Here is a 23,448-nt window from a genome sequence, read left to right as displayed (position 1 = left end):
TAGTGAGTAACAGAATACACACATATTTATATTATATCTACTGCTCTAATGATCCTAAGAATAAAGCAGTCTTATCACTTGTACAGAACAGAGATCGCAGAAAAAATAAAAGCATTTTTTGAACAGTTTTTTTTACTTGAAAAAGATGCCATTACGGCGTTGAAACGTGCTGTTAATAAAAAGCCTCATCATCATCACTGAAGAATTGATTTACTTCAGCAGCGCAGCCCACTTACGTGTTTATCCATCTGGATTCATTATATAGTGTGTGGCTCTGTCAGGGTTTTCATCTGAATAACGTTTTTGAGGAATTTAGACAACCCCTAATGAAAATGCTCAGCATAGAGCACAAGATAAATGTGATCCTCGCCTTATATCTCTATGCTGATGAGACCCAACTATACACTTCTTCACCTGACATCACTCCCACTCTAATACAAAATACCAGTGATTGCCTGTCTGCTGTGTCTAACATCATGTCCTCCCTCTATCGGAAACTGAATCTCTCCAAAACTGAACTCCTTGTTTTTACTCCCTCTACTAACCTATCTATACCTGACTTAAATTTCCTTGGGTGGTGTCACCATAACTCCCAAGCAGCAAGCTCGCTGTCTTGGAGTCATATTTGACACACAAATTTCCTTTATTCCCCATATACAATCACTCACTCGCTCATGTCACCTGCACCTTAAAAACATCTCCAGAATCCGACCTTTTCTCACCTTTGATACTGTAAAAACTTACTGTCGCTCTTATTCACTCTCGTCTGGACTACTGCAACTCTCTTCTAATCGGTCTCCCTCTAAACAAACTCTCTCCTCTCCAATCCATCCTGAATGCAGCAGCCAGGGTCATATTTCTATCAGGCTGCTTCACCGATGCCTCTACCCTGTGCCAGTCATTGCACTGGTTACCCATTCACCATAGAATACAATACAAACCCACAACCACAAAAGAGCTCCACAGTTCTGCACCGCCCTATATTTCATCCCTCATTTCTGTCCATCATCCCTCCCATGCCCTCCGTTCTGCAACTGATCTAAAACGAACATCCTCCTTAATCCGAACCACACACCTTCATCTCCAAGACTTCTCTCGTGCCGCGCCAGTTTTCTGGAATGCACTGCCCCAAACGATCCGACTAATTTCTAGTCCCCAGGTCTTCAAACGTGCTTTAAAAACACATCTGTTTAGACAAGCCTATCACCTTTAATCACCAACCTAACTCTCCCCTGTTCCCTCCTAAATGTTAATCTTAATATGCTCCTGCCTATTCATCTGTCTCCACATCCTCCATGCACCAAATAGCACATGGTAACTGCTCTTAGACACAGGCTGATGACCATGTTCTACCTATTGTGTCCCCCTTTCCATATAGATTGTAAGCTTGCGAGCAGGTCCCTCAATCCTCCTGTAACTGTTGAAATGTGATACATTGTATTGTTTTTACTGTCTGTACATGTCCCTATTTAATTGTAAAGTGCTGCGTAATATGTTGGTGCTATAGAAATAAAACAATATTATTATTATTATAAATATGTTGTTAGAAATTTTCATATCTTCAGTGGCATGTAAAAGTTTTGGCACCCCTGGTCAAAATTACTGTTATTGCGAACAGTTAAGCAAGTTGAGGTTAAATGATCTCTAATAGGCCTAAAGTTAAAGATGACACATAGCCAAAACCAAAATCTCAATTTGCAGAGACTGTGATTCGGGGTACTGCCCCTCGTCAGTGCAAAGTGTGAGATATTATCCCAAGTTATGTGATGAGGCTTGTTGGAGGGTCAATATTGACTTTTAGGATTGCTACTTCCTATAGGTGGCACTAGAGTTCTAGTTCTCAACCTCTCTGAAGAGACAATTTGCATATTTCCCAGAGGAGCATTGCAGCTTACAAGTCTCCTCACCTTGACATGCTTAACATGTCACTCTCCGCAAGGAGAAACGTTACCCCTTGGATAAGGGTAGAGTGAAGAATGGATTCAATGAAATTTCAACAAATTTTGGATTCAAACATAACACCATCTGCAAAAAGGTTAAGTTGAAAAGAGGATGGCTTCTACAAATGGATAATGATGATCCTAAATGCACGTCAAAATCCACGATAGACTATTTCAAAAGGCGCAAGCTGAAGGTTTTACAATGGCCCTTACAGTCCCCTCATCAGAACATCATTGAAAATCTGTTGCTAGACCTCAAAATAGAAGTGTATGCAAGATGACACAGAAATGTCACAGAACTGGAAGAATTTTCCAAAGAATAATGGGTGAAAATCCCTCAAACAAAAATTTAAAGACTCTTGGCTGGCTACAAAAAGCATTTACAAGCTGTGATACTTTCAAAAAGGGGGTGCTACTAGGTACTAACCATGCAGGGTGCCCAAACTTTTGCACTGGTACATTTTCCTTTTTGTAATTATTAAAATGTAAATGATGAAAATAATATAATTTTTGTTTTTCTTAAAATACAAAGGAAATGTGTCATCTTTAACTTTAGGAATTTGAGAGATAATTTCATCTTCAACTTGCTTAACTGTTTACAACAGTAATTTTGACCAGGTGTGCCCAAACTTTTACATGCCACTGTAAGGCTATGTGCACACTGTGCATTTTTGATGCGTTTTCGCTGCGTTTTTTTTTTTCCCGAGCGGCAATGCACCAAAAATGCTAGGTAATCCGTGTGCCAGCTAATGCAATGACAATTCTGATGTGCTGTGCTCATGATCAGGAATTTTCCGCTCAGGATTGTCATTGCATTTAAATCAGCAGCGTGTCCATTCTTTGTAGCGTTTCCTGCTCATTGAGGTCAACTGAACAGCAGCAAATATAAATATATCTGTATATAAATATATCTGCGGATTTGCTGCGGATGTTTGCTGCATATTTGACTGATTCAATTCAAGTTAATGAGTCAAATACGCTGCAAAAACGCACAAAAGAATGGTACCCGGGCCAGGGGAAGAAGACGACTACTCCCATCATCCGACCGCCACTCCCGCTGATAACAGGAGGAGCAGGCACAGCTGAGGGGAGAAGTGGTCTTCTCAACAGCGTCTGTGCGCTGTGTGTAAAAAAAAATAATAATAAAAAAAAAGTAAAAATCTACATTAAAATAAAAAACACCTTATTCTCACTTGTCCACCGTTTTCCCGATGTCTCCCGGTGACCCGATCACCTCGCTCGCTCCCTGCAGTGTACATCGCTGTGCTGAAGGCACCAAGTTCACCGGAGTTCATCAACTGGATATCAGCTGAGAGCTCCAAGACCTCATTTACGGCACTGGTGCTGTGTGGGAATATTCCCACGCAACTCTAATGCAGTAAATGAGGTCACCAGAGCTGATCAGCTGATCTTCAGCTGGTGAACTCAGCCAGCAGCACAGCGATGTACAATGACAGGAGCGACACTCCTGTCAGTGTATAGTGCTGTCTTCTACAGCAGTCACATCAGGGACCCGGATCTGTATGGGATACTGGGAATACGTCATGACGGCTAACAGGTGAGGAATATGTTTTTTTTTTTTTTTTTTTTTTTTTTTTTTACAGGAGAGGAGGGATTCGGGAATTGGGCGAATAAATTATTGAATCCATGTGTAATTTTATTTCAAAAATATATATATTATATTATAGGGGGACCCTGCGTCAATTTTTTTCTGGGGTCCCCCTATAAATCTAGCCAGTAAAGGCTAAGCAAACAGCTGTGGGCTGTTAATAGCCAGGGAACATTTTTGGCGGTTGGCTTTCCCTCTGCTGGTTATGAAAATGAAGCAGGAGGCCACGGCATTTTTTTAAATTTTAGGCTATGTGCCCACGATCCGCATGTAGCAGTGCTTTGGACGCAAAATATTTTTGTTGAGTCCAAAAGGCTGCGTTCTATTGAACGCAGGTAAATCCGCATGTATTCACTGAAGCATGCGTATTTACTGCATTCAATACATTCTAATGGTCACATTTCTGTTGCGGAGACTAGCGACTCCGCAAGAGGAGTTGACATGCTGTGGTCTGGAAAGACTCGCCGCATGTCAGTGTCCACAGGTGATCTGCAGCCACTGATGCACGCATAGTGGACATGGGATTTCTAGAAATCCCATCCACTATGCTGTAACATCTGGACACTGCGGGTTCAATGCTGTATAAACAAACCTGCAGCGGCTCCTGATTGTGGCCACTTACCCAAACTTACCTGTAGCATGTCAATTTCTGTAGCGGAGACGCTACACATAGCCTAAATGCTATATAATTTCTCTGAACCACCTCTAAGTTAAAATGCTCAACTAAGCCATGATAAATTCCTTGAGGGGTCTAGTTTTCAAACTGTGGTCACTTGTGGGGGGTTTCTACTGTTGTAGCATGTCAAGGTCTCTGCAAATGTGATATGGGGTAAGCAATATGCTCCACCTAAAGTTGCACTCCAAAAATCAAATAGCGCCCTTTCCTTTTTAAGCCCTGCCATGTGCCCATACAGCAGCTTTTAACCAAGTATGGGATATTGCTATATTCGGGAGAAATTGTGTAACAAAAAATGTGGTCCATTTCCTATTATCGCTTGTGAATATTTCAAACTTATGGTTAAAACAACATTTTACAGGAAAAAAAATATTTTTCATTAGCACACCAAAATGTGAAAAGTCTGTGAAGCACCTGTGGGTTCAAAATGCTCAACACACCACAAGATGAATTCTTTGAGGAATCTAGTTTCCAAAAGGGGGTCAATAGGTGGGTGGTGGTAATTATGCTGTTTTGGCACCTCAATGGCTCTGCAAATGAGTCATGGTGTCAGCAATCTATTCCAGACAAATTTATGCTTTAAATAACACTTCTTCATTTCGGAGCCCTGCCGTGCACCCAAACAGCAGTTTTTGACCACATATGATATACTGCGACTTTCAGGAGAAATTGCGTAATACATTTTAGAGTCCATTTTCTCCTATTACTCCTTGTGAAAATGAAAAAAATGCAGCTAAAATAACAGTCTACTATAAAAATTTAAGATTTACATTTTTTTAATCCACTTCGGCTTAATTCCTGTGAAGTACCTGAAGAGTTCAATGTTCAACAACTTTTGAGGGGTGCAGTTTTTAAAATGGTATTACTTCTTGGGTAAATAAAAAAAAATGAAAAAATGATGCCAACGTAAAGCACACCGATATCCCATATGTGAGGGAAAACCACTATTTGGGCAGACGGCAGGGCTCGGAAGGGAAGGAGCGACATTTGACTTTTTGAATGCAAAATTTGCTGGCATAATTAACATGTTGCGTTTGGAGGGCTGCTGATGTGCCTAAACAGTGGAACCTCCCCACAAGTGACACCATTTTGGAAACTAGACCCCTCAGGGAACTTATCTAAATGTGTGATGAGCACTTTGAACCCCCAGGTGCTTCACAGAAGTTTCTAACGTTTAACCCCTCTGATGCCGCCGTTAATAATGATTGTTGTGCAATTTCTCGAGTATGCAGATACCTCATATGAGGTCAAAAACTACTTTTGAGGCACAGTGCAGAGCTCAGAAGGGAGGGAGACATTAGGATTTGGGAGCGCAGAATTCTCTGGATTTCTTTTGGAGGGCGAGGAGCCATTTTGTTTTTTCCAGAACCTTTGTGCTACCAGTAATATGGAAGTCCCCTATATCATTGTCATATGAACAGATGACAGACCTGAGCGGGGACTTGCTTTTTTTGTGAATCGAGTTGAAGCTTTTATTGGGAACATTTCACATAACATTTTGGAACACGGTTTTCCTGCGCTGTACGCTGAGCACTTATATTGGGGTTTCCATCTAAATCTCTGAGTGATGTGATTTAGATGAAATCCTCAAAGGAGAAGCAGCAGAGTTACTCTGGACTCCGGCTGGCCTCTGTTCAGCATCGTCCTTCTTTTCAGAAGTGTACAAAACTATGACCGACGGCACTTTAATGCAAACCAAGTAAAAAGACGCAAACCCCCGAATCATAGGTCAGACGGCGTCCACAGTGCCTCAATCTGCCTCATTACAGGGAATCTTCCGCTGGGGGTTCTGCCTGAATCACATAATTCAGAGATTTACACAGAAACCCTGCTGTAAGCGCTCAGAGCCGGGTAGATGTGAACCAAGCCTTACTGCGATCTTTGGGAGGCACAAAGAACCAATCAACAGCATGTGAAGAATTGGTTTATTTATTTTTTATACCGTTCTTCGTGCGGTATAAGGGATTACATAACTTTATTTTTCGGGTCGGTGTGGTAACAGCGATACCAGATTTATATCGAGTTTTTATGTTTGGCAGCTGTCACACACTGAAAGACACTTTTTATTGTAAAAATAAGTTTTGGCATCGCCTTATTTTGAGAGCTATAATTTTTCTATATTTCGGCCGACAGTCATGTAAGGGCTTGTTTTTTTACGGGATGAGTTGACGTATTTATTGGTACCATTTTCGGGCACGTGACATTTTTTGATCGCTTTCTATTCCGTTTTTTGGGAGGCAGAATGAACAAAATCCAGCAATTTAGGAATTGTTTTTTTGGGGATTTTTTTGTCATTCCGCGTGTGGTAAAATTGATCAGGCAGATTTATTCTTCGGGTCGGTGCGATTACAGCGATAACACATTTATATAGTTTTTTATGTTTTGGGGCTTTTACACAAAAACTATTTTATAGAGAAAATACTTATTTTTGCATCACTTTATTCTGAGAGCTATAACTTTTTTATTTTTTGGCTGATGGAGCTGTATGGCGGCTTGCTTTTTGCGGGACAAGGTGACGTTTTCAGAGGTACCATATTTATTTACAGGCGTCTTATTCCACTTTTTGTTCGGCGGTATGATAAAGCACCGTTTTTTGCCTTGTTTTTTACGGCGCTCACTGAAGGGGTTAACTAGTGGAACAGTTTTATAAGTCAGGTCATTACGGACGCAGCAATACCAAATGTGTACTTTTTTGATCTATTTTTTTACACAGATAAATATATTTATTGGATTAATAATTTTTTTTTTCTTTATTTTGTGATTTAAAAAAATATTTTTATAATTTTTATTATTTTTTTTTTTACTTTTTTACATTGTCCCAGGGTGGGACATCATTTTCAAACTGTCAGATCGCTGATCTGATGCTCTGCAATGTATCTGCACTGCAGAGCATCAAACCAGCATTTGACAGGCAGGAAGGAGGCGTCTCAGCTCCTGCTCGCTGAGCAGGCGCTGAGTGGCCACCTTCCTGCAGTACCCTGAAGGACCCCGCGGCCATCTTGGGACCGGAGGTAAATATAGAGACCATCAACACAACGCAATCACATCGTATTGTGTTGATGGTATCACAGAGGGAGCTAACTCCCACTGCGATGCCCCGCGATGTCGCTGTCATTATTGACAGCGGCATCAGAAGGGTTAAACGCCCGCGATTGGTGCTAGCACCGATCGTGGGCGATGCTGTGGGGTGCCAGCTCTCACACAGAGCTGACACCCCGAATGTGATCGCGGCAGCGCTCAGTGTGAGCCTGTCCGATCACTGCGCCATACATGTACTGCTCTTTGCGGGAACGCAGCTCCCGCAGAGCAGTACATGAACGGCGCATGTCTGGAAGGGGTTAAGGATACAAGCATTCAAAATTTGAAAAATGCAAATTTTTCAAACTTTTCAGCAAAATATACAGTGAAGGAAATTATTATTTCATCCCTTGCTGTTTTTGTAAGTTTGCCCACTGACAAAGACATGAACTGTCTTTAATTTTAAGGGTAGGTTAATTTTAACATTGAGAGATAGAATATCCCCAAAAAAAAAAATCAAGAAAGTCACATTGTATAAATTAGATATTTTTTTTTGCATTTTGCAGTGAGAAATAAGTATTTGATCCCCTACAAACCATTATGAGTTCTGGCTCCTACAGACGAGTTAGACGCTCCTAATCAACTCGTTACCTGCATTAAAGACAGCTGTCTTACATAGTCACCTGTATAAAAGACTCCTGTCCACAGACTCAAATAATCAGTCAGACTAACCTCTACAACATGGGAAAGACCAAAGAGCTTTCTAAGGATGTCAGGGACAAGGTCATAGACCAGCACAAAGCTAGAATGGGCTACGACAGTGTCCCCCAAGTCCAGTCCTCAAGGCCCACCAACAGGTCATGTTTTCAGAATTTCCTTAGTATTGATCAGGTGATAAATTACATCACCTGCACAGGCAAGAATTAAATCACCTGAGAAATACTAAGGAAATCCTGAAAACATGACATGTTGGTGGGCCTTGAGGACTGGAGTTGGGGAACCCAGGGCTACAAACCATAAGAAAGATGCTGGGTGAGAAGGAGACAAATGTTGGTGCAATAGTAAGAAAATGGAAGAAATACAAAATGACTGTCAATCGACATCGATCTGGGGCACTATGCAAAATCTCACCTCGTGGGGTATCCTTGATCATGAGGAAGGTAAGAGATCAGGCTAAAACTTCACGGGGAGAAACTTGGTAATGATCTCAAGGCAGCTGGGGCCACAGTCACCAAGAAAACCATTGGTAACACATTACGACTTAAAGGTTTAAAATCCTGCAGTGCCTGCAAGGTCCCCCTGCTCAAGAAGGCACATGTGCAGGCCCGTCTGAAGTTTGCCAATGAACACCTGGATGATTCTGTGAGTTATTGAGAGAAGGCGCTGTGGTCAGATGAGACAAAAATTAAGCTCTTTGGCATTAACTCAACTCGCCGTGTTTGGAGGAAGAGAAATGCTGCCTATGACCCAAAGAACACCGCCCCCACTGTCAAGCATGGAGGTGGAAACATTATGTTTTGGGGGTGTTTCTCTGAAAAGGGCACAGGACTACTTCACCACATCAATGGGAGAATGGATGGAGCCATGCACCGTAAAATACTGAGTGACAACTTCCTTCCCTCCGCCAGGACATTAAAAATGGGACGTGATTTGGTCTTTCAGCAACACAATGACCCAAAACATACCGCCAAGGCAACAAAGGAGTGGCTCAAAAAGAAGCACAGTAACGTCATAGAGTGGCCTAGCCAGTCTCCAGACCTTAACCCCATAGAAAACTTATGGAGGGAGTTGAAGCTATGAGTTGCCAAGCGACAGCCTCAAAATCTTACTGATTTAGAGATGATCTGCAATGAGGAGTGGACCAAAATTCCTCCTGACATGTGCGCAACCCTCATCACCAACTACAAAAAACGTCTGACTGCTGTGCTTGCCATCAAGGGTTTTGCCACCAAGCATTAAGTGTTGTTTGCCAGAGGGATCAAATACTTATTTCTCACTGCAAAATGTAAATAAATTTATCTAATTTATACAATGTGATTTTCTTGATTTTTTTGGGATATTCTCTCTCTCAATGTTAAAATTAACCTACCCTTAAAATTATAGACTGTTCATGTCTTTGTCAGTGGGCATACTTACAAAAACAGCAAGGGATCAAATAATTATTTCCTTCACTGTAGCTAACAAAGTACCATGTGTCATGATAAAAAAAAAACACTATCTCAAGAGTTACTGGAATATGTTGATGCATTCCAGAGTTATCACTGGTCTGAATTGATAAAATAAGGCTTGGATGGTCACTAAACTCAAAAAATGGCTCCATCACTAAGGAGTTAAAAAAAACAGGATTATTCAAAAATGTTTATAGTCTCACCTTAATCCATGAATGTTCTAAACTCTCATCGATGGTCATTCGTTTCCTAATAAATAAAAGCTATGTTATAATCACGTTATGTTTCTTATGCCATCATAGTGTAACAGTTTGAAGCAATTACTTTAATTATCAATAAGGGTATATCCGGCTCCACTATACAGAAGAGGGCAGAGGAGTTAGTCACTGATGAAACAACTCAAAAGGCTATGCACACCTTCACACAATTTGTTTTAATAGTTTGTCTGCATCCTAAAAGCAAAGTTTAAAGGGATGTCTAGGACTTCACTGTTAATGACCTGTCTACAGGATAGGCCATCAATATGAGCTGGAGGAGGTCCGACACCTGGAACGGTCACCAATCGGTTGAAAACCACTCTGGCAGAAGATATAAGTTATGCATGGGGAAGAATATACTAGTCATACACATTCCTTAATGGCAGCTGGCATGTACTACTGTTTATCACCTATTCACTTACAGAACACAGCAGATGTTCTCGGCTGTATTGAGCAGGACACATTACCTCCCATTCAAGGGAACATACAAACCGCACTGCTATGCAGGTTTCAGCTGACCAGTTTTCAGTGGATCCTACAGATGAGTTATCTGTAGTTAAGTCCTGAATAACTCCCTTTAAGCAATTTTCTAAAAACAGTCTTTAAAGAAAAAATTCAACCAGTTTGCTGCAGTAGTGCCTTCAAAGGTTTTGTTACTTATTTCAGTATGCTGCAAAAAAATGTTAACACACAAATGTCAAAGCCCTGCTCCTGACAGCTCTCTCTGCTCTCCCCTTCCCTTCTCAGTTTTAGGTCGCAGTCAGACGGCCGTATAAAGCGGAAAGAGATCAGAACGCAGTGCACGGACTGGCTGGCGGCTCTCCCAACCACAGAATGACAGCTTTATATATTTCTATGCAGCTGTCACACTCTGGTCAGGAGAGCCGCCGGCCAGTCCATGTGTATACGGAGTTCCGGTCTCGTTCTGATTCATGGTGTTTGATGAAGAACACACAAGGTAAGTAGAAAAAAAAACTTCTCTTCACAGTTTAAATACATTGGGGAATTTTAAAAAGTAGTGGACAACCTCTTTAAATGCATTGTAAAATCATTTTTTGCAATGGTGTTTCATTAAGCATTATGCACGATTTGCCTCCTATAGCCACTGTATTACCCTGTCAATGAGTTAATGGGGTTGATGACATGATCTTTACTTTAGCAGATGTGTTGGCGACATGATTTAGCAGCACTTACTATTATATAGGTATGACAGCCAGGTTCTCATCCGGCTCATTAGCGCAGCTTTTCTCACAGATGGCACAGATCTCCGATCCATACAATGGCTGCTGGTGGCGGAGCACATGGCCAGATCTGTTGATCAGTCTTGTCCAAATGAAAACCTCACATGAGCGAACTGCTTTTCTATTGGAGAAGACTGATGGATTGATCTGGTCACTTACTCCTCCACCAGCAGCCATTGTATGGACAGGACAGCTGTGCAGTCTGAGTAGGGCAGCACTAATAAGAGCAAGAGGAGAACCTGTCATACCTCTGTAATACTAAGTGCCATAAAATCATGTCCCCAACATATCTGATCAAATAAAGATAATGTGGCCGACCCTGTGAACTTATTCTGCAGCCACCAATAGACAGTGTGATACCGCAACTATAGAAGGAAAACGCTGCAAAATGCTTAATCAATCCCAATTGCAAATATTATTTTTAGCCCCAATTGCATGCATTTAAGTAAGGAAAAAAAAAAAGTCCCCAAAAGGTGGACAACCCCTTTAATACTGAAACTTAACATTTGTACAAATTATTTTTAATCATGTCAAAGGCGTCCATAGACATTAGGCATATCATTAAAATGTTAATTCAACCTGATTTTAAAGAACCCCATCACCAGGTCAAAAGTGGCCACTTTTTGCTTTAATTTTATTCTCCGAGTATGTTGTTTTTTGTTTTACCAGAGATATGGGTCTTTTTTTAATTCATGTAAAGTTTTATGGTCTTCATTAAGGGGGAGTGTCTTTAGATATCATGAGCCACGCCCACTTTGTAAAGTTAAATATCAGCACTAATTATAAAGGCCTCTCTCTCTGGAACTGTAAGGCAAATGATAAAAAACCACAATACTCAAGGGTGCAGCAAGACTAAACAAAAGACAAAAACTGTCCATTTTCCAGGTCCTCTTTAACCCCTGTACCCCCGAGGTTGGTTTGTACATTAATGACCGGGCCAATTTTTACAATTCTGACCACTGTCACTTTATGAGGTAATTACTCTGGAACGCTTCAACGGATCCCACTGATTTTCGTGACATATTGTACTTCATGATAGTGGTAAACATTTCTTCGATATCACTTGCGTTTATTTGTGAAATAAATGGAAATTTGGTGAAAATTTAGCAATTTTCAAAATTTTAATTTTTATGCCCTTAAATCAGAGAGATATGTCACACAAAATAGTTAATAAATAACATTTCCCACATGTCACAATTTTGGAACCAAAATTATTATTATTTTTTTTTTTTTTTTTTATTAGGGAGCCATAACAAAATGTACAAAACCATTTTTTTAGGGGCCACACTTTGAATGTAAAATTTGCTTGAATAATTAGCGGATGCAATGTTGCGTTTGGAGAGTCCCTGATGTGCTTAAACATTGGAAACCCCCCACAAGTGACACCATTTTGGAAACTAGACCCCTCAGGGAACTTATCTAGATGTGTGGTGAGCACCTTGAATCCCCAGCTGCTTCACAGAAGTTTAGAACATTGAGCCGTAAAAATAAAATTTTCACATTTTTCCCACAAAAATGTTTTTCAGCCCCCAATTTTGCATTTTCATAAGGGTAACAGGAGAAATTGTACCATGCAGTTTGTTGTGCAATTTCCCCTGAGCACGCAGATACCCCATATGTGGGGGAAAACCACTGTTTGGGCACAAGGCAGGGTTCGGAAGGGAAGGAGCGCCATTTGACTTTTTGATTGTAAAATTTGCTTGAATGATTAGCGGATGCAATGTTGCATTTGGAGAGCCCCTCATGTGCCTAAACAGTGGAAAAACCAGACAAGTGACACCGGGAAACTAGACCCCTCAGGGAACTTATCTAGATGTGTGGTGAGCACCCTGAACCCCCAAGTGCTTTACAGAAGTTTATAACATGGAGCCGTAAAAATAAAAAATAAAAAATCAAACTTTTTCCACAAAAATGATGTTTTAACCCCAATTTTTTTTATTTTCACAAGGGTAAGAGGAGAAAATGGACCCCAAAAACTGTTGTGCAATTTCTCCTGAGTACGCCAATACCCCATATGTGGGGAAAACACCAAAGTTACTTACCGGTAGGCGTTTTTTCCTGAACCCATGACAATACCTTGAGAGAGATCTGCCCCATCAAGGACAGGGAACAGTCTGAAATAAAAGGGCGGTACTTCTCCCTCGCTTCAGTTGTTTACAGAGCATTGAGAGGACCTCCCAAAAAGGTTAGACAAATAACCAACACCTACATTATATATAACACCCCAAACAGTGCCCACCAAGGTGTGAGAAACAGAAAAACATGGGGGGGGGGGGGGGGACTACGGGTGCTGTCATGGGTTCAGGAAAAACCGGCTACCGGTAAGTAACCTTGGTGTTTTCCCCTCACCCATGACAGCACACCTTGAGAGAATTTTGGAGAATTATGAGCACCCTAGGGAGGGACCACAGCCTGAAGTACCCTTCTCCCAAAGGTAAGGTTAGAGGAGGACAGATCCAACCGATAGTGTTTATAGAAGGTGGATGGTGTAGACCAAGTAGCAGCTCTGCATATCTGATCGATTGAGACGTCTGCCCTCTCCACCCAGGAGGTTTCTACGGCTCAGGTGGAATGAGCATTGACATTGTCCAGGGCTGAAACTCCTGTGGACGTATATGCTAAACAAATAGCCTCCCTAAGCCACCTAGAAATGGTACTCTTTGACATCCCGTGACCTTTCCTACTCCCCTGAAAGGCCAGGAACAAGGAATGGTCCTTCCTCCATACACTAGTCATGTTAATGTACTGTAGTAGGGATCTTCTAACATCTAGGTTATGGAATCTAACCTCCCCGGGGTTTTTTGGATTGCTGCAAAACGAGAGTAGTACAATCTCCTGGTTACAGTGGAATCTAGATACCACTTTGGGAAGATATGCTGGATCTGGACGCAAGGTGACCATCACTATAAATTCGCGTGTACGGAGGATCAACCGAAAGGGCCTGCAGGTCACCCACCCTACGGGCTGATGTTAAGGCCACTAAGAGGATGGTCTTAAGGGTGAGGATCTTTGGAGAGATGTCCTGTAGTGGCTCGAACGGGTCACTGGTAAGTGCGTTCAAGACCAAATTCAGGTCCCAGGAAGGAACTCTAAGGGACCGAACTGGTCTGGCTCTGGCACAGGACTAGATAAATCTAGATACTCACCTGTTCCCAGCCAAGTTACAATTATAGAGCGCCCCCCAAGGCAGACACCTGAACCTTAAGAGTCCCCATGGCTAGACCCAGGTCACGCCCCTTTTGCAGAAACTCCAGGATTCCTTTGACTGGAGGCTTGTCTGATAACGGGGCATCTATAAAATCTAGGAACTTCCCCCAGACTCTGTTATAAATTTTAGTCGTTATTGGTTTCCTACTACCCAGCAGGGTAGAGACTAACCCTGGTGAAAACCCCTTGTTACTTAGTAGTGACCTCTCAAATTCCACGCCGCAAGATGGAATCCTCTGGCTTGGGCGCTGAATACTGGTCCCTGAATGAGAAGGTCCGGCCTCTCTGGTAGAACCCAGGGATCTGAAACCGACATTAGTGATTAGAAGCAGTGAGAACCAAGGCCTCTTGGGCCAAAAAGGAGCTATAAGAATTACCCTTGCGCCATGCTCCCGAATCTTCCTCACCATTGCTGGAACCATTACTAACGGGGGAAAGGCATAGGCCTTCCTGAACTTCCAAGGAATCTGGAGGGGATCTACAGCATGGGGATTTTCTGCTGGGTTTAAGGAACAGAATCTAACTTCCTGTTTGCTCTTGTGGCAAACAGATCTATGTCTGGTAGTCCCTATAACTGGACAATCTGTTGCAAGACCCCCGGGTTTTAGCTCCACTCCCCGTTTCAGGGTGTGGCGGCTGAGAAAATCTGCCCTTACGTTTTCCACCCCCCTTATGTGAAGGGAACGGAGGGATGGGAGGTGTTGCTCTGCCAGATGTAGGATTCTGTCTGCCACAGCCATCAGGGAGCGTGACCTTGTTCCCCCCTAGTGATTTACATAGGCTACTGTTGTCCGGTTGTCGGACCTGACCTGGACATGGTGACCCTGAATATGAGGAAGGAAGCCTATCAGGGATTTCTCCACTGCCCAAAGTTTTTTTTTTTTTTTTTTTTTAAGTTTGAGGATGCCCCCATCTTGTGGTATGCCCAGTGACCCTGTACTGAGAGCTCTGCTAGATGACTCCCCCCCCCCCCCATCCGGAGCTGTTCGCATTGGTTGTAATCACCCGATCTACTGGTCTGGACCACTGCACGCCTGAGGTCAGATTTTCCCTGTCTGTCATCCATGAAAGGGAATCTACAGCTTCTAAGGAGAGAGAGAACTTCCTTTCTAAACGCCCGTTGAAGGACCTCTGCGCTGACAGGACCTCCCACTGAAGAAGTCTCATATGCCCTTGAGCCCATCTGACTGCTGGGAGACAGGCCGTCATAGAGCCCAGGAGGGACATTGCTTCTCTTAGGGACATCACTGGAGACAGCATGGCTTTCAAGACTAAATTGATTACTTTGGGGACCTTATCTTCTGGGAGGAAGCAGGCTGGGAGACGAGTATCCAGGCTTAGATCTAGGAAGATTTGAGTCCTTGAGGGGGTTAATTTTGACTTTTGTTATTTACCAACCATCCTAGCTGTTGCAATACCGCCGTGACTTCTAGAAGTTGACTGGAGCAGTGGACTTCTGATTTCCCTATTACCAAAAAGTCGTCTAAATAGGGAATGATCACTACGTTTTTGATTCGTAGAAAGGCTGTTACTTCGGCTATTAATTTCGTGAATATTCTCGGGGCTACGGAGAGGCCGAAGGGTAGGGCAGTAAACTGAAAATGCCTCAGTTCTTTCTGAATGAACAGGGCTACTCTCAGATATTTCTGGTAGTCAGGATGAATTGGGACGTGATAATATGCGTCCTTCAAGTCTATTACTGCCATAAAGCAATTGTGGTGCAAGAGCTTCACTGCCGAACTCACTGACTCCATCTTGAAAGTCTGGTTCTCGATCAACTGGTTTAGACTCCTTAGGTTGATGATGGTCCTTAAGGACCCATTTTTTTAAATTTTTTTATCATGAACAGAGGGGAATAGAATCCCTTCCTCCTTTGTGGTATTGGAACTTCGAGAAGGACCCGTTTCTCTACTAGCCTAATATTTCTGACTCCAGAGCTATCTGTTCTTCCTGGACCTTCCTCTTGGGTGAAATGATAAAGGTCCGGTGAGGAATCTAGCTCAACTGTATCTTCAGGCCACCACTCACAATATTCAGAATTCAGGGGTTTGATGTAATGGCTTCCCAAGCTGGAATAAAGTGGGAAAGCCTCCCCCCTACCTGGCGTCATTGGGAAGACGTTTTTGTATTGGAGGACGGTCCTCCAAACATATAGCCTCATTCTTTCTTGGATTTGGACTCCCATCTTCTCCTGTCTCCTGGAGGGCGACCCCGATTAAATTTTCTCCTCCGAAAACTAAACCTTTTTGAGTCCCCTGAAAATCCTGCGAACCCTTTGTTCCTATTGCCCCCTTTTTCTAAAAAGTCATCCAGCTTCTGGCCAAACAGGAGTCTGCCGTCACACGGGAGGGAACATAATTTATGTTTGGATTGTAGGTCACCTGGACAACCCATGAGCCACAAGGCCCGTCTGGCAGCATTAGATAGATTCTTGGCTAGATCAGCAAATCTAACAGAGTCCGCTGAAGAGTCTGCCAGGAAGGCTGACGCTGCCTGCATTAGGGGCAGATTTGAAAGGATTCTATCCTTAGGGATCTTTTTATCCCTAAGCTGGTCTTCCAATTGTTGGAGCCACACAATGAGAGACCTTGCCACACAGGTGCCAGCTACCGCAGGCTTCAGGCCTCCTGCTGCAGCTTCCCAAGTGTGACGTAGAAAGGAGTCAGCGTTTTTATCAATGGCATCCTTTAGGACGCCTGAATCCTCCAAGGGTAGGGAAGATTTTTTGGATGACCTGGCTACAGCCCCGTCAACTTTGGGGATTTTATCCCAAGGCTCAGAGTCCTTCTCCTCAAAATGTGTACCTTATTTTAGAGAAGGAGGGTAAGGCCCCTTTTCTCCACTCTCAGTCAATGAGGCCTTGAATTTTAGTGTTTACCGGAAAGGAGCGTCTCTTTATCTCCAAGGCCCGCAAACATAACGTCTTCCCGGGATTTGGATGCTTTCTCCTCCCTTAGACCCATGGTTGATCTGACTGCTCTGACCAGTTTGTCCGTACCCTCGATGGGGAAGCAGGGTCTACCGTTATCCGATGAGGAAGAGGATGATGAATCACTCAGCCAGAGATCCTCGGACTGGGAGGAATCAGAGTTGGAGGAGACATCTTTATGGGATCTTTTCTTCCCTCTAAACAACCCCTTCAGGGACCCTTGAACCTCTGCTTGGACTATGGATTTCAGATTGGATGCGAAATGCAAAGAATTTTCTGCTATGGTTTTATTAATGCAGTTCGGGCAAAGCTGTTTTTGCCAATCTATGGGAAGGTAAATTTGGCATAGGGCACAAATCCTGTGCTATTGATTGGCGCTACTCTTCTTAGGCTCCTACAGAAGGAAGCACATTAGAGACTTCTCATTACTAAAAGGTGACACTTACGAAGATCACTCACCCCTGAAGTCACAAACTGGTACCAGATTCGGAGGCTGTAGTGGAACACGCGATGATTCCTTTCTGCATGGTCCAGAGGTGTTTGATACCTTGCTCCTGCGGCTGCCACTGCAGTTGCACGAGCAGCTGTCCATGTGAGAGGCGTCCGTCTGCTTCTTCCGTTGCTGAGGTGGGGGGGGGGGGGGGGGTTAGCGGCTGCTCTTGACTATCCTGGTCAGCCATTTCGCAGAAGCATTTCCCAGGATAACCCCCTATAATATAGGGCCATCCAGAACCTCCTCCGGTTCAAGGGCCCTTCCCCCTCTTCCCAGGCTGAGGCTCCAAACCAAAAAAAAACGGCCCGGGAGCGCTTTACAGGGCGCCGCCATCTTGGATCGGGCGCCGCCCCCCGACACGCCTCTCCCAGAGTGCCCTGCGCCATGACGTCAGGAGAATCATACCCGCAAGTTGCCACTCCGGAACGCGGCCAACTGAGGTGGCAGGGGGAGGGCGACGCAGAGGTCTATGGGAAGCCAGAGCCTGCCTCACCGCGTGCGCCCGCTCGGACGCAGGACCCAAGAGAGCTGCGGACGGCGTTTCTGGAGGCTGGAACCCGGTGCACAGGACAGTGCCCGTTCTTCCACACTGGAACAGACCCAGGTAAGTTTTCTTCTTTCCAGGTAGGTTCCAATCAAGGACAGGAAACCAACTGAAGTGAGGGAGACGTACCGACCTTTTATTTCAGATGGTTTCCTTTCCTTGATGGGACGGATCTCTCTCAAGGTGTGCTGTCATGGGTGAGGGGAAAATACAGTGTTTGGGCGCACGGCACAGTTCAGAAGGGAAGGAGCACTGTGTGACTTTTTAACGTAAAATTGGCTGGAATTGAGAGCGGACGCCATGTTGCGTTTGGAGAGCCCCTGATGTGCCTAAATAGTGGAACCCCCCACAAGTGACCCCATTTTGGAAACTGCACCCCTCAAGGATTTTATCAAGGGGTATAGTGAACATTTTGAACCCAGAGGTACCACACAGAATTTGATAACATTAGGTCATCATATTGAATAAGTTGTCATTAATCTTGAGCGCAAGTGCTCGCTACTTGAGTTTGCATCGGGTACTCAGGTATGCACCATGTATCGTGGGTGCTCAAGTGACATGCTCGAGTCCCCGCTCGCATGTTTCATGGTTATTAGACATCCAAAAAAAACCATGCGGGGATCGCTCATGCATGGCAGGCAATCCCCGCGAGGTTTTTTTGGCCACTAAGTAGGGGACGGAGACTCGAGCATGTCAATTGAGCACCCGCGATACTCCGTGCATACACGAGCACCCGATGCAAACTCAAGTAGCGAGTAATTGCGCTCAACACTAGTCGCCATATCTTCATTTTTATTTTATTTTTTATACTTTTGAAAAAAATGCCTAGCCCAACCCCAACCCTAGAGTTTATTTTTACGCCGTTCCTCGTACGGTATAAGTGATTAGACGACTTTATTTTTAGGGTTGGTGCGATTACAGCGATACCAGAATCATATCGGGTTTTTATGATTGACAGCTGTCGCACACTAAAAGACGCATTTTTTTGTAAAATCTAGTTTTTGCATCGCTATATTTTGAGAGCTATAATTTTTCCATATTTTGGCCGACAGTCATGTGACGGCTTGATTTTTTGCGGGATGACTTGATGTTTTTATTGGTGCCATTTTCAGGCACTTGACATTTTTTGATCGCTTTCTATTACAATTTTTGGGAGGCAGAATAAACAAAAACCAACAATTCCAGAATTGTTTTTATGTCTTTTTTTTTTTTTTAATGATGTTCCGCATGTGGTAAAATTGATAAGGTAGCTTTATTCTTTGGGTCAGTACGTTTACAGCGGTACCACATTTATATTGTTTTTCTATGGTTGGCGCTTTTACACAATAAAAGCTATTTTATAGAAAAAAAAAATTTTTTGCATTGCTTTATTCTGAGAGCTATAACTAACTTTTTATTTTTCGGCTGATGGAGCTGTATGGCGGCTTGTTTTTTGCGGGACAAGATGACGTTTTCAGCAGTACCATTTTTATTTATATTAGTCTTTTTGAGCGCGTATTATTCCATTTTTTGTTTGGCGGTATGATAAAGCATTTTTTGCTTATTTTTTTTTTTTTTTTTTTTTTTTTTTACAGTGTTCACTAAAGGGGTTAGCTAATGGGACAGTTTTATAGGTCAGGCTGTTTCATAATAATATTTATTGATGGGTACATTATATTTTTGGTGGATTTTTTTAAAAAAATATTTTTACAATTTTTTTTTTCTCTTCATTTTTTTAACACTTTTTGGACTTTTATTCTGAATCCCACTATGGGACTTTCACTTTTTTTATTCTGATTGCCTGTATAGCACAGGAATGCAGCACCATCCCTGTGCTATACAGGCTGTCAGTGGTGCAGATGCAGAAGATATTTTGCTCATGCATTGCGCATGATCAAAATATCTTCCTGCTGTCTGGTGACCCGGATGTAAACTATACCCCTCAAGGAATTTATTTAGTCATTTCGTGAGCACCTTGAACACACAGGTGCTTCACAGAATTTTACACACAAATTTTGCTTTAGCCCCAATTTTTTTCATTACCACTGAAGTGCCAGAACAGGAGAAATCCCCAAAAGTGACGTCATTTTACAAACTACACCTCTCAATTAATTCATCTAGGTGTGCAGTGATCATATTGACACCATATATACCATTTATACCATTGGGCAGTGACGGAAAAATAATTACATTTTTTCCACGAAAATTAAGCGTTGGCCCCAGATTTTACTTTTTCAAAACTGGGAAATGGGTAAAAATGGCAGCAAAATCTGTCCCACAATTTTTGCTGAATGTATAAATACCCCAAATGTAGCTGTACAGTATTACTACTACTACTTAACCACAGGTCAAGACTCAGGAGGGACAGAGTGCTGTTTTCCTACTGGAGCACAAATTTTCCTAAAATTGTTTGCGGACTTCATATACAGAGCCCCAAGGGCAGCAGCAGGTAAAGACAACTTTATTCTTCGGGTCGTTGCGATTACAGAGATACCAGATTTATATCGGGTTTTAGGTTTGGCTGCTGTCACACACTAAAAGACGATTTTGATTGTTAAAATAAGTTTTTGCATCCCCATGCTTAGACAGCTATAATTTTCCATATTTCTGCCGACAGAGTAATGTGAAGACTTGTTTTCTGCGGGACGAGTTGACGTTTTTATTGGTACCATTTTCTGGCAAATTACATTTTTTGATCGCTTTCTATTCCGATTTTTGGGAGGCAGAATAAACAAAAACCAGCAGTTCAGTCATTTTTTTTTATGCAGTTATGCGTGTGGTAAAATTGATAAGGCAGCTTTATTCTTCGGGGCAGTACAATTACAGAGATATCACATTTATATTTTTTTTATGTTTTGGTGCTTTTACACTATAAAAACGATTTTATTGAAAACAATTATTTTTGCATTACTTTATTCTGAGTGCTGTAATTTTTTTATTTTTCTGCTGATGGAGCTGTATGGCGGCTTGTTTTTTGCAGGACAAGATGAAGTTTTCAGCTATACCATTTTTATTTACATTAGTCTTTCTGATCGTTTTATTCCACTTGTTTGGCAGTATGATTATAAAGCATAGTTTTTTGCCTCTTTTTTAAATTATTTAAAGTGTTCACTGAAGGGGTTAAAAAAAAATTCATTTTGTTTAGTTAACACAAAAATGTATTTATTGCATTAATATTTTTCATTTTTTTTGTTCTTTTTTCAAACTATTTTTAATAACTTTTTTTTTTTTTTTTTTACATTGTCTCATTATCAGCTTTCCCTGCCCTGATTGCTGATCTAATTTTCTGCAATGCTTTTGCATTGCAGTGCATTGGCTCAGCGTCTCACAGGCAGGGAGGAGGCATATCAGCTCCTGCTCTAAGCAGCAGCTTGCAGGCCAACCATCCCTGGGAGACCCTGCAACCATCTTTTGGCCCGGGGTCACCATGGAGTCCATCGGCACAACACGATTGTAATCGTGTTGTGCCGATGGGAGCAGAGAGGGAGCTCCCTCCCTCTGCGATGTTCCTCGATGTCATTATTGACAGCAGTATAAGAGGGGCTAAACGCCCATGATCGGTGCTAGCGCCAATCATAGGCCTTGCTGCAGGGTGTCAGCTCTCATATAGAGCTGAAAGGTGAAACCCGCACTCGATCACGGCGGCGCTCAGCGTGAGCCCGCGTGATCACGAGGAAGTATACGTACGCGGTTTGAGGGAATGCAGCTCCAGCAGCACCATAAATATGTTGCTCATGTCGGGAAGGGGTTAAATCACAATATTAGAGCAAAGACACACTATACATAATTGTACAGATTGTAAAACTGTAGCAATTGTATGAAGAGATGTAAGGGGAATAAAAAATAGTTTTAAACATGTGTAAGAGGAGATAAGAAAAGCAAAAACATGTGATCTCTGTTTGGAATCACAGATGCAAGTCTAAATGGAAGACCTCATTTACTAAATGGAAGCCAAAATGATGTTCTTTTGGTCCATATCTGCCTATTGTGCATCTGCATAGCATTTATATACCTGTAAACGAACGCTCAACAGCCCATGCTTTCCTATACAGAGAATTACTGCAAAAAATCTTTTGGAATGGGTCTCTATGGTGAGCAAATGGCACCACATCCACCCATAGTGTGGCTTCGGTAAAGTATAAACCTCCTAAACATATGGACCTGACAGTAGTCACAAACAATCTGCACTTGGCCTAATTGTTTGTGTATAAAAAAATAATAAAAACTCACTTTGGATCTTTGACCAGCAGTCTTCGTATGAAATCCTTAGCAAGTTCACTTGTGTTACTAAAATATTCCTCATCAAAATCATAGTTAACGCCTGAAATATTGGTCAAAGTTTCCTGTTTCGTCTCTCCCAAAAAGGGAGATGCTCCACTTAACCTACGTAAAAAAACACAAGACAAGTTAAACAGAATAGGATATATTTTTTTGTTACATAACTTAGCTTCCTGTGCTCTGCAGGCAGTTGCGCTTGTCTAGTATAGAATATCAGAGTACTAGTAAATCAGCATACATTACCCAGAGGACCTGATGCTGACCCACTGCCACTGTATTGGGAATCTCGCGTTTATAGTTCAGCACTAGAATATTTATCAGGACTATTAGGATTTTACATCTACATTTACTGGAAAAAAAAAACGGTTTGTTGAATAAGGATTAAAGGGAATCAGTTGGCATGAAGTAAGAGAAGAGAAGGGAGAAAGATTTCACTTACTCAATGTTCTGGAGTAGTTTTTTTTAATATCAGAGCTTACATTCTGCATTGTAATTCACTCACTGGTGTGCGCAATCTTAGTAGTCCTCAATAGACATGAATGGCTGCTCCACCACAGCTGCTTTACAGCTTTTTCCCTATACACAGCATAAAGAAAAAGCTGCCAATCTGCCATGAAGGGTGGGGAGAGCTTGCAGCTCATGAATATCTGAAACTTGGTGTTTGGATTACTCTGCAACCAATATCTCAGACTGTATGAACAAGACTTTCAGTAAGTAACAGAGACAAGCTGGTGACAGCAAAGGCCCGGTGACAGAATCTCATTAAATATTACACAAGTTTTTGACAACACGTATACTCACAGGATGTAAGTGATCACTCCGATGCTCCTGTGTAGACATTATCAAAATATGTTAGGAAAGGGCTTGTGATAACTTAGGAAAAACATTAATACTGCACTTCTGATTCTTTTACAATAATATATACAAGTACATTATATATATACATACATACATATACATATACATATACACATATATATATATATATATATATATATATATATATATATATATATATATATATATATATATATATATATATATATACAGTGCAGACTAAAAGTTAGGACACACCTTCTCATTTAAAGATTTTGGCATTCTCTTGATGA

At 42.1% G+C, this 23,448-nt stretch overlaps 1 protein-coding gene across 2 annotated transcripts in view; it reads right to left on the bottom strand.

The window, feature by feature from the left end:
• DAPK3 (death associated protein kinase 3) overlaps positions 1-23,448 on the bottom strand; it is a 56,562-nt gene that overhangs the window by 3,861 nt on the left and 29,253 nt on the right. For both annotated transcript variants that reach the window (XM_073651504.1, XM_073651413.1), the window contains exons 5-7: positions 23,141-23,167; positions 22,292-22,444; positions 9,615-9,660 (exon numbers count right to left, since the gene is read on the bottom strand). In XM_073651504.1, the coding sequence (XP_073507605.1) occupies positions 9,615-9,660; positions 22,292-22,444; positions 23,141-23,167 (226 nt within the window). The remainder of the gene's footprint in view (positions 1-9,614; positions 9,661-22,291; positions 22,445-23,140; positions 23,168-23,448) is intronic.

This window comes from Phyllobates terribilis, unplaced genomic scaffold (assembly GCF_046119375.1).
Source record: "Phyllobates terribilis strain yellow unplaced genomic scaffold, ASM4611937v1 Scaffold_1__5_contigs__length_1240528914, whole genome shotgun sequence".
In the NCBI taxonomy this organism is placed as follows: domain Eukaryota; kingdom Metazoa; phylum Chordata; class Amphibia; order Anura; family Dendrobatidae; genus Phyllobates; species Phyllobates terribilis.
The sequence above is the reverse complement of the archived record's forward strand: the minus strand, read 5'-3'. Positions and strand labels throughout refer to the sequence as shown.